The sequence below is a fragment of the Macaca mulatta genome, chromosome 12 (genome assembly GCF_049350105.2).
Source record: "Macaca mulatta isolate MMU2019108-1 chromosome 12, T2T-MMU8v2.0, whole genome shotgun sequence".
Classification (NCBI taxonomy): domain Eukaryota; kingdom Metazoa; phylum Chordata; class Mammalia; order Primates; family Cercopithecidae; genus Macaca; species Macaca mulatta.
The window spans coordinates 136,382,356-136,397,689 of NC_133417.1; the positions used below are offsets into that span (position 1 = coordinate 136,382,356).

The following is a 15,334-nucleotide window of genomic DNA, read 5'->3' on the forward strand; positions in this document are numbered from 1 at the left end:
AAATACTTTTTTGCGTTATTTCAGAAAATTGGTGTTTAAATCTTAATAGTTATGCTATTTAAGTTTTCTCTAAGACTAGCTTAATATTAGAACTTCAGCATTCTCAAGGTTTCCTTTTAAAATATCATTATAGATGCATATTTTTAATTAATTACTTATAAATCAGTGATGGCATTTGTGCCCTTGTTTCAAATTTGTATTCCTTTGCTCATGTTGAATGTTATTGGAAAATACTTAGTTCATTTTAGCTCTGCTGAGCACTTCAGATTTTATTCAGTATTTGCTGCTTTTTTAAAAACTCAAAATTTACTATATTAGAAAAAATACTTGTGAAGAATTCTAGATGAAATAATACTCAATAGAAATCAGATGTTTGTTAATGTACCAGAATTTCTATTCAGGAATATGAAAATATTTTAAGGCAAGGCACGGTGGCTCGTGCCTGTAATCCCAGCTCTTTGGGAGACCAAGACAGGTGGATTGCTTGAGTCTAGGAGTTAGAGACCAGCTTGGGCAACATGGCAAAACCCCATCTCTACAAAAAAAAAAAAAAAAAAAACACAAAAATTAACCAGGTGTGGTGGTGCACACCTGTAGTCCCAGCTACTGGGTGGCGGTGGAGGAGTTGGGGGTTGGGGGTTGAGGGTCGGGGGAGACCTGAGGCGGGAGGATTTCATGAACCTGGGGTAGGTCAAGGTTGCAGTGAGCCAAGATTGCACCACTGCGCTCCAGCTTGGGGTGACAGAATGACATCTTGTCTCCAAGATAAAAAAAGGAAAGAAAAGAAAATATTTTTAAATACTGCTTAGTTGTGAGTTACACTTTGATATCTGTGCTTATGAAGGCAGATAGGGATCTGCAAAACAAGTAATGTCAGATTGAAAATAGCAGCACCATTATATCCAATGAAAAAACTTGTATGAAATAAGCCTTTATTGATTTGTTTATAGATAAAATTTTTAAAATATTAAGTATATTATAAAAATGCAGTCATTATTGTATTTGCTGGTATTAATCCTTTTACTCACATTCACTCATTTTTTGCCTCAACTTATAAAAGTAAGATTGGTACTTGGATTTTTTTTAATTTTGTGTTTTTAAGTCTGTTTAATGCCTAAGGAACATAACTAGTTAGAACAGCTACTTATTTGGCAATCTCAAGTTATGGGAAGCGTAGCTGAGAATCAAGAAAAAAGCAGAATAATAATAAATACATAGTTATATAAAAGGATAGTTGAGTCTCAGCAAATAACTGAACCTGTGCTTTAAAACCCTAAGTACTTTAAGTAGAAAGTAGCCTCTAAGTCCCCACTCCATCTTTTCACTCTCCGCACACACACGCGCACAGACGTATACACACACACAAAACTGCCTCTCCCCCTTCTTTAATGAAAATAACATTTGTACATGGTGGTAAATGTAGATAGTACAAAAGAATGTTGAGTGATAAATTCGCTTGAGACAATTTTAATAAACATGTTTCCCTGCCTACTCCAGATGTGAGTAACAAGTTAAAAGGTGGACAAGCGCTTTGATAATAGCAAATAGGGTCAACTGAAACAACAACAACCACACCCCCCCAAAAAAAAAAAAAAAAAAAGAATTTAAATGTATAAACATGTAGGTCTACTCAAAGTAGATGCTTGTAGCTTTTTTTTTTTTTTTTTTTTTTAGACAGAGTCTTGCTCTGTTGCTCAGGCTGGAGTGCAATGGCGCAATTCAGCTCACTGCAACCTCTGCCTCCCAGGTTCAAGCAATTCTCCTGCCTCAGCCTCCCAAGTAACGGATTACAGGCACCTGCCACCAGGCCTGGCTAATTTTTGTATTTTAAGCAGAGATGGGATTTCGCCATGTTGGCCAGGCTGGTCTCGAACTCCTGACCTCAAGTGATCACCTGCCTCAGCCTCCCAAAGTGCTAAGATTACGGGCATGAGCCACTGCACCCCACGCCCTTTGACAACATTTTATGTGGCGTAGTGATGGATAGCATAGTGATGACCTCTGTGTACTTAAGAAAAGGCTAGATCACATTCACTCAGCTGTGTTTTGGGTGCCAATAAATGGTGAAATGAATTTTTTAAAGATTTCTATCCAAATAATAATAAACATGAAAGTATGAGTCTTAATGGTAGAGTAAAGTTTTTAATATCTGGAAATTTCGTTTTAGAGTATTTCCTTTCCCAAAAACTTCAGATAAAGTAACTCTTACTAAAATAACTTCAAGCTCAGACTCAGCCTCTAATCTAGCAATAACCAAAAAAACCTAATCGGCTCGATTTTTTCTAAGACAATTGAATTTTCTCCCTGATGCCTTTTTAATTTATTGAGCAGATTCTGTCTTTGACCAAAAAGGGCAGTCTAATATCCTTTATAGGTCTAGGAAGACAGCTTAAATATCAGCCAAGATCCCCCATTTTTTTACCTCTCAGTCATAATACCTATTAAGCAGTAACCATTAAAGAATGTTTAACGTGACAGGGATTGTATCTGCTATGTATTCATTTGTGAAGTATTTACTAAGTGCCATATGCTCATGGAGATGTATTAATGAATAAGATAAACATTTTCTATCCTCATGTAATTTATAATTTTATGGAGGATGCAAACAAGTATGTTGGTAACTATAGTACAGACATGGTAGAGCTAAGACTAGCTTACTTCAACAGGACCTACAGTGGAGCTCAAATATTTCTCAGCTTTCTTTTTATTCATTCCTCTCATGTTCATACTCTTTGACAAGATCAGTGAAAGAGCTGAAACTGTAAGAATAGCTGTTTCAAACTTAATCTGTTCTCGTTAGACTCCTTCATTCTCTCCTGAATGCCTGTTATTTTAATGAAAGACTTTGACAAATCAGAAACAAGCTCCCTCACCTTTCACTGTCTTCTCAAAATGTCTTTCTTTTCATCCATCCTATCCTTCTTTGAGATCATGTTATCATTCTTTTCCACAATTGACTTCTACTTAGGTTCTTGATCCCAACTCATATGTATAGGAAGTCTGTGTTGCTTCCTCTGGCATTAGCAGCCTATACCAAGAGTGTGATAGGCTGCCATCTCTACTGTCAACGGCTAGTCTAGGAGTGGGGGTGTGGTAGGCAGACAGTTTAAAATGCCACAGTGTTCTCTTACCACAAAATAGCACCTTCTTCTTTAAGCCCTCCCCTGGTTAAGTTTTTTACTGGATTCCTGTATAAAAGTTGATCTAGACAACTTTTGCCAGGTTGTTATTGCCAGAATAAAAGAATACGATTTTTTTGTCATTGAAACTCTAGAGTACAACCTGATGTCATGAAATGGTGATGTCCTTTCATCAAAAGACTGCTATACCTGGAATTATAGTTGATAATCATAACCCAAATATCTTTTGGAGTAGATTTGCTCAACTCTGCATGTCCTCAGTAATCACAGTAATCAGCTATTAGAAATAGACTTTTATCATTAGAATACTTGTTTAAATATCAGAAGTGATTTAAACTTTCTGAGAATCAGAGTACATTTATGTACATTATTATAAAAATCAAATGCCAATAAAGTTCTCAATAAATAGCAATAAGTTGATGGCAGCTCACTCATACTGCAAGACTTTTCTTTGTTTGCTGATGAGAAATGGAAGCAAGTGTGCTAATAATGCTGCAGCTTTGAATATTACAGATTTCTCTGGGTCCAGGAATGCAATCTGAGATTTTTAAGAGCTCTATGTGTTATGGTGACACAGCAATTTCTTTGTATAAAGCTTGTGACTCTTCTTCTTACATCTTTAAAATTCCCTCCCTCTCCCATTTTAGCAGCACCTGAAAAGAATTAGTCTTTTTGGAAATGTACCAAAAGCTTGCCTAAAACTATACTAACTTTTAGTTTTCTGAAGTCCAGGAAGATGACAACAGATACATTCTCTTTCAGTAAATTTGTAACGTTTGTGGCACAGTCTGTGTGGTTTTGTTTTTTGCTTTTCCTTATGGTACGTTATATGTATTCACTATATACTAAACTGGTAGAGTTAAAAGCTACAAATAGCAGTATCTTGGAATATGGAGGTACAAAAAACAAAAGTATTTTTGGGAAAGAAAATTGTTTTCTTTCTCAGCTTTTTCCCTGAAAATGTTTTATGCCACAAAATTCAAAAAAGCGTAATATCTTCCCCCTACTTTTTTGTTTTTTACCTGTAATGGCACTGTTTGTTTTTGAGACAGAGTCTCACTCTATCACCCAGGCTGGAGTTCAGTGGCACTGTGTCAGCTCACTGCAACCTCTGTCTCCCGGGTTTAAACAATTCTCCTGCCTCAGCCTCCTAAGTAGCTGGGATTACAGGCACCCACCACCACGCCTGGCTAATTTTTATATTTTTAGTAGAGACAGGCTTCACCATGTTGGCCAGGCTGGTCTCAAACTCCTGACCTCAGGTGATCCACTCATCTCGGCCTCCCAAAGTGCTGGGATTACAGGCATGAGCTACCGCGCCCAGCCAATGGCACTGTTGTTTTTTTATTATTACAAGTTGTATAAACTAGCCAAAGAATAAAATAAAGGATAACAAGAAAAGTTGCTTGGATTCCCACAACATGTGGCTCTGTCATTGAGTACACATACAGCTGGCAAATTTATAATTGTCTAAGTATATATATTTTTAAATAACATATCAAAACATGTGAAAGAGCTAAGTTATAGGTAACACATTCTGTGCTAATAAAATGGTCTACCAAGTATTGATTTTTCCCTCTGCACTGCCCTCCCCTAAAATAAAGTCCACTGTTTTTCCTGTGATTTGACCATTTCTCAACATTTATTTTTCTAAATATGTTGTTTTGTTTTGTTTTTTGAGACAAGGCATCACTCTGTTGCCCAGGCTGTAGTGCAGTGGTGTGATCTCGGCTCAACTGTAGCCTTGACCTCCTGGGCTCAAGTGATCCTCCCAAGTAGTTGGGACTACAGGTATGCACCTCCATCCCCAGCTAATTTCTGTATTTTTTATAGAGATGGGGTTTCACAGGGATGCCCAGGCTGGTCTTGAACTCCAGGGTTCATGCATTCAATCCTCCTGCCTCGATCTCCCAGAATACAGGCATGAGCCACTGTGCTTGGCCAGTTTTTCTAAATATGTTTATGGAGACATAGAAATAAGATTTATTGCTGATTAAGGATTAGTCATTTAAATACTTTGTTATAAATGCTGATCCAAGGTATTATAACAAACTGGAGGAATTGTTTTGTGTTGTTATCTAAGAGGCAAATGTTTATACAGAAGAAAGATTCAGGGAGTGTCAGAATTACTGAATATAAATGAAAGAAAGTCTAATGGGCTGTTACTAATGATTTAATGTATTTTCTTTTAACCTGTAGGTTCTCTCTTCATCTCTTGCCTTGCCCTCTTTTCCTTTCTTTTCTTTCTCCTTGCAGTTTATTTGTTGAAGAAACAACAAATTTGTTTGTTTCCAATTGCCTTGTTTCAGTTCCTGATCACCTCTCACTGGAAATAATACAGTGATTCCTTAAATGATCTCTTGTCTTGACCTTTCTTCCATTTGTTGTGTGTAGAGAGAACAGAGACTTAGAAAGACCTGGATTCCAATTCTAGTGCTGCCATTTATTAGCAGGGTGACAATCACTAAATTTTGTTATTTCTCTTTTGTTTCCTGTGGTATGAATTTTGCTGATTGCATCTTTATGTGTAGTTTAATGTGGTGTTTGGTCCTTCATATTTCCTGTAAATTGGTAGTTGAATCCAGAAGCTTGATCACATTCAAAAATTTTTAGGGGGCTGGGGCTGGCAGTATGCACAGTTATTTCCATTTTCATGATGTTAGCAGTCATTGATAATCATGCTGCAATCTATTAGTTCATTATATGTTACAAAATGGTGATACAATTTTATCATTTATTAACTGTTCCTTTAAAAGTTTATGTCATATATCTCTCTGTGTGTGTATATAAAGATTAATGTGCAGGAGTTTTGCTTTCAGTGAATGTTTGCATTCCAGTCATTGCTTAGAAAGGTTTTTTGTCCTTTTAGAGTTGCCTGCTGAAACATTGAAGTAAACATATAAGAATATTATGGTTTTACCGTACTCTTGAAAAGATTGAATGTCTAAACTATTTAATAAAGAATTTGTCATTCCTTGTCTTAACACTTGTTTTTTCTAAAGAATGTGTCAGAGTTGGAACTGTTGTTAGATTGAGACACTGTCAGGTTTTTTATATGCTTTTAAGTTTATAGCCTTCACGGTCTATTTCAGTCTTTATTGCAATCAGCTAGGTAAAATTCTGCATTAGGCTCCTGGTATTTATGTTCGCAGGCAAAATTTTTTCTAAACCTCATGAAATGTTAGTGCCTTTTAGGAAACAAAACTTAAGTCTAACTTCTGTCCCCTTTCCGAAGACTCTTCTACTAAAGAAAAAACCTTGAGTTTTGTGATTGGTTTAAGAATAGTATATATGTTATCTTTTATTTACTCTTTTATAACAAGTAAAAATGACAAAATAAATGAAATGTTAAGACAGATTTTAGGATAAACTCTTTCCTGTGAGTCAGTTTTCCCTGGAATATCCTGCCCTTGCAGCCAATGGGCAAGTTGATAAGTATTCTGCATGCCATTAGTTCCCTAACAAGTTGATGATGAAATTTTGGAGGTCTGAACCCTAAATATAACCAGTTTTCTAGGTTTAATATTCAGCTTGTTTTATATTTTGATAAACCCTTGGACATCAAATATTAGTAGCCGAATTTCTGGTTCTGATCCAAAACCAATTTCTGGTTATGCATCTAGATTTCAGTGATGATAATATAGTATTTTACTCTACTACTCCACCAACTCTCCCCAGCATACATAAGGAGGAGCAGGTATTGTTTTATGAATAAGGCAATTAAGGCTCAAAGAAATTTAGTGATTGTCACCCTGCTAATAAATGGCAGCACTAGAATTGAAATCCAGGTCTTTCTGATTCTAAGTCTCTGTTCTCTCTACCACAACAAATGGAAGAAAGGTCAAGACAAGAGATCATTTAAGGAATCACTGTGTTATTTCCAGTGAGAGGTGATCAGGAACTGAAATAAGGCAATTGGAAACAGAAATAAGATTTAAGGGGTTCTCTTGACTTGGCAGCAGATTATATGTGGAGAGTGAGGGAATAGAAATTTGAAGATATGAGTTTCCTAGGTATGTCAATGAATGGTCATAGTGGGAAGAGAAAAGCAACCTGGAGAGGGATACCCTTTTTTATTCCTATCTTTGTGGGTTTTTAATTTTTGATTGAGGTGTTTGTGGTATATTTGGTTAAAGATATCCAATAGGCACTTAGAATTTCAGGTTCCTACTGAGATTATTTGGAATCTGTTGTTAAGAGAGTACAAGGGAATTAAAGAGAGACAGGCACCTTTTTTTTTTTTTTTTTTTTTGAGACAATGTCTCACTCTGTCACCGCGGCTGGAATGCAGTGGCGTGATCATAGCTCACTGCAACCTCCACCTCCTGGGCTCAAGCCCACCTCAGCCACCTGAGTAGCTGAGACCACAGACGCACACCACCACACCTGGCTAATTTTTGTAGTTTCTGTAGAGACGGGGTTTCACCATGCTAGCCAGGCTAGTCTCGAAATCCTGGACTCAAGCGATGGGGGCAGATATATTCTTAATCGCTGTGTATTGAGTTAATCCTCTAACACTGTGGCACTTACCTAATGAGAATTATAAATTCATAATTCTACTAAGGGACTATCCTAAGGCTTATAGCCTCAAAAATTCCTTCTGAATTCTTACCTAGCATTATAGGCACATAGCCACAAAAGTGGTTTTTCCCAGGGCACTGGTTGTCCATTGCACTTTGGATAAGCTGACCCCCTTGATGTGTCTAAATGTGGAAAATTTGATTGTGTAATTTATGGTATTGGGGGTTGGGGGACCACTTTCAGGTAGTTAGTTCCCTAGAGTCTGGGGGAAGAATGCCCTCTGTGATAGCCCCATTTAGAATAGTGTTTCTGCCTATCTATGTATATTGCTGTTTTTCCTCCTTTAGTAAAGATGGATTAGAGGGGAAAAAGAAAGACACCATATTCTTGAAAGCTTCTTGTTTTATTAATGTTGAGGTTGCACAAAATATTCATAAAGAAATAATATTTAAAAGCCAGTGTGTTGAAAGAAAGGAATTCATATGTGCAGTTTATGGTCCAATGATATGGCTGTGACTTATGCATATGCCCTTGCACAATTCCTGCTCTGTGGAAGGCTTGTACAAATAGTAACATTGGCAAGGTGACTGTTAGCTACAAGCCAAAAAAAATTATTCAAACAACAAATTAGAATGTAGTTAGCTTATTTTGGTGTGCATTTCATTTTTTAAAGCAGAAAATTACAACTTTTTTTTTTCATTAAAAATTGAATTACATACTTGGATTAAAGCAAAGTTTTTACTTACTGCTGCGTATTATATCTTGTGATGAACCACAAGTATAGTAATACTAAAGAGCAACAAAGTTGTTTTTTCATTTTCTTTACATGATACTTGTATAAACTGGATTTTAAAGCCTTGGGATACATTCCCTCATTTTACATTTAAAGGTTCGACTCCCAAAATTATGTGTTATCTGTGTGTTTAGAGGGGCAGGAGGAAGGAGACTCTGATCCAAAAAAGATTTAGAACCGCTGTATCAGGCAATTGGCAGATAGTCACATAAATAAGTCCTGAGGGAGCCTAAACCAAGACCCAGTTTTTCCAAATGCTTGTTACTGTCTACACCCACTGTGTCGTGTATAATAAGCACTCAATAAATATGACTGACTAGACCCAGCCACCAGGTCTTAAGAAACAGAGAGAGGGTCCTTCAGAAAGCTGTGGTTCCTGCCATACACCCAAGTGGTTATTGTGCTAGTAGTCCTGATTTTTAATTCCAGTGACCTTCATTATGCCTCTACACAAAATCAGTATGGCTTTTCTACCTACTTGTTTCTCACATTCCAGTGTTCATTCCTTTCCAACAACATTTATCCCTCTGCTATCAGAATCGTGCCCATTCAAGACTCAATTAGCCTTAGAAAGTAATACTCACAGGTATGTCAGTTTTCCCTGGTTTTGATTATCTAGCTGAATTATAAATTTAAGAGAGAAAGCAAAAGTGGAACAGGAAAGAGCTTGGTATATTTCCTAGGGCTTAACCATTAGGCCTTGAACTTAGTAGAAAATACTTGTTGTCTAAGTCTCTAAATATAAATTTAGTTTAACTCTCTTTGTCTCTTATTAAGTAATAAAAATTATTTTACCTATAGTACCTGGCACTGTGCCAATAATTTATGAGCGATAGTAAATATAGTCTCAGCCTTTATGCTTAGGTGGCAGAACACTTGAGTGAGTTTGTTAGATGATTTGGGTATCAAATTATGGAAAGAACTTTAAGTTCTTAGCCTTATAGGAGTGAAAATAGAAGTTAAATGGTAGTTTCAACTACAAGATTTAGAATAACTTTTCAGTAGCCTCTTTGGTGTAATATCACTTTAAATTTTATTTTTATTTCATTGGAATGTTACTCATTGAAGAAAAGTTGTCCTATAATAATAGCCATTGATTTAAACCTATAATAATTGGTTCATTTTTAAATGCTGTAGAATCGTAAAGTTGGAACAAACTTACAGAACGTCTAGTCCCATTCTTCCTCTTATTCAGATGAGGAGAGGACCCTGGAATGTTTGGTTAATTGAACATTGTCTAAATTGGCCCAACTATTTAGAGACAAAACAGAAACTAGAACATGAGTTTTAGACTTCGTGGTTCCCTCTTATATAACTTATTGTTATTTTTCTCAGTACATATTAACTGATAGCATATATGTTATTACTGTATTTTCAGTTATTTGCTCATCTGGTTTTTGTTATTCCTGTAAAACAGTCAAGAAAATCTCTCTCTAATTATGAAGGAGAAAACCCAAGTGATTTGCCTAATGTCGTATAACCAACAAATTTAGCAAAACTAGAACTAGAACCCAGATCTTTAGTTTTCTAGTATATTGCTTTTTTCACACCACCATACTGTTTTTCCCATATTGTTTCTAATAATACGAGTGACAATTAGTATTATTTCCAAATAGTTTAGGCAAACTAAGAACATTCTCAAGAAAGAGTGATGGACTCTATTGTAGGGAAAAATAATCTAACCTTCCCTTATTGCAAAATTTCATTTTAACAGATACAGTTTTCATAAACTTCGTTCTATTCCTTTGAAATTTGAATTCACCACTCTCTGGAGTTTGAGGCTAGAGGACAGTTCCAATATAGAATTACAGATTTGAGTTGGTTTGTGGTAATAACTGCTATCATTCATAACAATAGTCTTTTTTTAAATGCCTTTTTAATAAATAAATGTTTTAATTAAATATCTGAAAAACCTAAAATGTCAATTAATTAAATGCAAGTCAGCTTCTATACAGTTGTATATAAATTATATTCAGTGTAGGATTTCGGTTCACTTTAGTATTGTTAAAAGAAAGTAGGGTAAGACCTCCAAACTCAGTGCCTGGGCCCTAGGAACTATGAAGGGCTTGAAACAGCCTTTCTGGAGAAGTTGGAAATTCGGGTTTTAATGTGAAATATTCCCATCTTAAATGTTGACAACTTACTTTGAATTTTTGTAAAGGATGTAGGCCAAACAAAATCTGCTACGGGCCAGATTTGGCCCTTGGGCCAATAGTATATGAATTTTATTTTATTGGTTTGAATTACTGAAATAGTTCTCTGGCTGGTTTTTCCACCTTCATGCTTTTAAGCTGTCTTGTTCACAGGTATCTCCTTAATCTTTCTAAATCATCGTTCCATTTATCTGCAAAATAAAATGCAGATTGCTAAACCTGACATTCAAGACACTGTGTCATTTTGCTCTTAATTGCCTTTCTACTTTTATTTTTTATTACATGTGCTACAGAAAAATTGACTGTTCAAATTAGACAAGCCAGGTGATTCCAATCTCTAGACCTTTGCTGACTTAATTTCCTTACCCTGATGCCTATATTCCTCTTCATCATTTGTCCAATTCTTCCAATACTTTCAAACTCACTTTTTATGTCTGCATTCTCTGTGAATTTGTCTCCTGACCACTGTTACCTCTTTCTGTGATATTTTTTCCCCCTTAGCATTCGTATCTTAGGTAGTTTATGCCGCTTTGCCACTTTTATTTATATAATATATAATTATATATTATAATGCATATTATGTATTATATATTATATAATATAAAAATATTATATATTTATATATTATATATATTTATATATTATATAATTATAATATATAAATGATACATATTATATATTTTATGTATTATATATTATAATGTATTTTATATATAATACATATTTTATATCTAATATATATTATGTATATTTTGTTTTGTTTTGTTTTTCTTGAGATGGAGTCTCGCTCTCTCACCCAGGCTGGAGTGCAGTGGTGCAATCTTGTCTCACTGCAACCTCTGCCTCCCAGGTTCAAGGGATTCTCCTGCCTCAGCCTCCCAGGTAGCTGGGATTACAGGGGCCCACCACCATGCCTGGCTAATTTTTGTATTTTTAGTAGAGAGGAGGTTTCACATGTTGACCCTCTGGTCTTAAACTCCTGACCTCAAGTGATCTGCCCACCTGGGCCTTCCAAAGTGTTGGGATTACAGGCATGAGTCACCACGCCCACCTTTAATGCACACTCTTATGTGTGTTGGTTTTGTCTCAGTAAATGTTTGGTGATGGTGAAAAATCTAGAGCTGTATATGCTGCTTCAAAGGCTAGGAAAGAGCCTAGTTTCTTTTTTTTTCTTTTTTTTTTATAATTTCAACTTTTATCTTAGATTCTGGGGGTACATGTGCAGGTTTGTTACATGGGTATATAGTGTGATGCTAAAGTTTGTGGGACAATTGATCCCGTCACCCAAATATTAAGCATAGTACCCAATAGTTTTTCAACCCAGCACCCTTCCCTCCTCCCTCCAGTTCCCAGTGTTTGTTGTTGCCTTCTTTGTGTCTGTGAATACCCAGTGTTTAACTCTCACTTATAGGTGAGAACATGCAGTATTTGGTTTTCTGTTCCTGCCTTAATTCACTTAGGATAATGGCCTCCATCTGCATCCATGTTGCTGCAAAAAACATGATTTCATTCTTCATGGCTGCAAAAATATCTTTTTATTAAAGTTTAATATACATTCAAAACCACGCACAAAATAATTAGCCTACAGCTTGATGAATTTTCACAGCTGCATACACCTGTGTAACCAGTACCCAATTCAAGATCATAACATTGCCAGCCTTCCAGAAGCTCTCTTTACATTCTCTTCTAGTTATTACCCCAGTCCTGCTGCTCCTCATGGATAGCCACTGTGCCAGCCAGTATCATCTTTTAAAAGATTGGGTCGGGTATACCATTAGTCAAGTTTGTCCTATTTTTTATCTTGTTGCAAATATGGAGAGAATGAAAAATAATTTCTCTTCTTATCAATACAAAAATAATTGCTAAGGCAGCAATGCAAAAGTCAGAATTTCTTCATTATCAAGGCTTATTTATCAGTTTATTATTCAACTAAAGTAATACTGGGGGATTTAAATCTTTCATGTAACTTAGGAAATGTCCAGGAGTTTCTATAAATGACTTTTGTCTTCTGAACAAAATGCAAAATGACCAAGAAATAGGAAAATTGATGTTAAGCAGTGTGCTACCCCCCACATGGCTGTTCTTGCCATGGAGGAGGTACCAGAGAATAACTAGAATCCAGACCTATGGTTGAGTACTCATTTATACTGAGAAAGGAGTCCCCTTTCTATACATATATTCTCTCAATATTGAAGATCAGATTTCTTCTATTCAGTAATTAGAACTCTGTGAAAGATTTTTTTTTTTTGAGACTGAGTTTTGCTCTGTTACCCAGGCTGGAGTGCAGTGGCATAATCTTGGCTCACTGCAACCTCCGCCTCTTGGGTTCAAGCAATTCTCCTGCCTCAGCCTCCCAAGTAGCTGGGATTACAGGTGTGCATCACCACGCCCGGCTAATTTTCATATTTTTACTACAGATGGGGTTTCACCATGTTGGTCAGGCTGGTCTCGAACTCCTGACCTTGTGATCCACCCACCTCAGCCTCCCAAAGTGCTAGGGTTACAGGCGTGAGCCACCGCGCCCAGCTCTGTGAAAGATTTTTAATTCTGCAATTTATGTTTTAAATGCCCATTGTTACCTATAACTTTTTCAGAAACGACTTGGTTAAAACTCTTGTCTTAACTTAAAATGTTACCTATAACACTGGCTTCGCTTTCTGTTTATCAGGACCCCTGAACAATGCCCAAGTGTTGTCTCTTTGTTGTCAGAGAGTTACAACCCTCATGTGCGCTATGGAGCTGCAATGGCCTTGGGGATCTGCTGTGCTGGTACAGGAAACAAGGTAAAGCCCACAACCAATGGGGTCAGTTCTTTCTTGGCGCCAGACTGTTTTCCCTCACCGCAGAATTTATGTAACAGCTGTAAAAATACAAGTGCAGTATGATCTGTAAGACTGAACTTGCCGTACAAAGCTTCCCAGTACTCCCTCATTCTGTGATGCTGGATTGCCCAAAACTGCTTAAGAATAAATCATCACATTACATGGATAGCTGTAACTGAAACAATGCTTTTGAATTTCTTTTTGAAATCATTGATTTCTGGGTTTTTTGTTTTTGCTTTTGTTTATTTGTTTTGAGACAGAGTTTCACTCTTGTCATCCAGGCTGGAGTGCAGTGGTGCAAGCTCACCATGTTGGCCAGGCTGGTCTCAAACTCCTGACATCAGGTGATCCACCTGCCTTGGCCTCCCACAGTGCTGGGATTACAGGCATGAGCCACCACACCAGGCTTTTTTTTTTTTTTTTCTTACTTTTCTTTTGAGTCTTGCTCTGTTGCTTGGGCTGAAGTGCAGTGGCAGGAACACTGCCCACTGCCAACACACTCAGCTAATTTTTTTATTTTTCATGGAGAAGGGGTTTCACTATGTTGCCCAGGCTGATCTCAGACTCCTGGGATCAAGTGATCCTCCTGCCTCAGCCTCTCACAGTGCTGAGATTACAGGCATGAGCCACTGTGCCTGGCCCATTGATTTCTTTAAAAAAAAGAAAAAATGAAGAAAATAAAATAGTTGTTGTTGTTGTTGTTAAATAACTACTCAGGTTATTTTATATGATTATTTTACATGTTTAATTTGTATAATTAGTGTTCTGGAAAACAAGGTTCTCATCCGAAGCCACTGAAATCAGCTGATTTGATAACTTTTCTGTTTTAAACAAATCACCGATGTGCTATTTACGTGTTTTCTCATATCTAACCTTAATAGGTAACCTGGTATTTATTAAGGCCTCAAAAGTTCCAAAAAAAAGAGTTGAATGGGGCAAGGTGATGATTTGAAAACATAATTGATCATGAGATTCATAAAGAAATGTGCTCTTGCATGAATAACACGTATTCATAATTCACAGCAATGACATAATCATGACACTTTGCCTCTCATAGCACATATGCACAAACCTTGACCATCTCCCAGAAGTGAACCTTTTAACAAAGTGTGTATGTATAAGACTGAGAGCAAGGCTATGCTCCCAGTGCCTTTCCATCAGAGAGAAAAGAGTCACTTTTTTATCATCTGTTGTCCAAACTCAAAACAAAACATAGTTAGTTGTAAGTTTATGGACTGATTCCAGGAATCTAAAAATTTTAATTTCCTTGAATTTTTTTCCAATAAAGAGTATTGGTGGTGTGGGCCGGGCACTGTGGTTCACACCTGTAATCCCAGCACTTTGGGAGGCTGAGGTGGGCAGATCACGAGGTCAGGAGTTTGAGACTAGCCTGACCAACATGGTGAAACCTCATCTCTACTAAAAATACAAAAATTAGCCGGGCGTGGTGGCACACGCCTGTAACCCCAGCTACTCAGGGGGCTGAGACAGGAGAATTGCTTGAACCCAGGAGGCAGAGGTTGCAGTGAGCCAGAATCCTGCCATTGCACTCCAGCCTGGGTGACAGAGCAAGACTGCGTCTCAAAAAATAAATAAATAAGTAAATAAAAGAGTATTGGTATTGTGTACAAATAAGTTTTCCTGGTCACATAAAACGTTATTGAGGCTGGGAATAAAAATAGCTATTTTTGGCCAGGCACAGTGGCTCACGCCTATAATCACAGCACTTTGGGAGGCCCAGGCGTTTGGATCACCTGAGGTCAGGAATTCAAGACCAGCCTGGGCAACATGGCAAAACCCCAACTCTACTAAAAATACAAAAATTAGCTGGGCGTGGTGGCACGCACCTGTAATCCCAGCTACTCAGGAGGCCGAGGCAGGAGAATTGCTTGAACCCAGGAGGTG

The 15,334-nt window shown here is 37.0% G+C and overlaps 1 protein-coding gene across 1 annotated transcript in view; it reads left to right on the top strand.

Annotated features, from left to right (window-relative positions):
- The window catches only part of PSMD1 (proteasome 26S subunit, non-ATPase 1), a 122,278-nt gene that overhangs the window by 73,441 nt on the left and 33,503 nt on the right, over positions 1 to 15,334 (top strand). Inside the window, 1 exon segment of the mRNA NM_001257805.1 lies at positions 13,276 to 13,390. Coding sequence (NP_001244734.1) covers positions 13,276 to 13,390 — 115 coding nt within the window.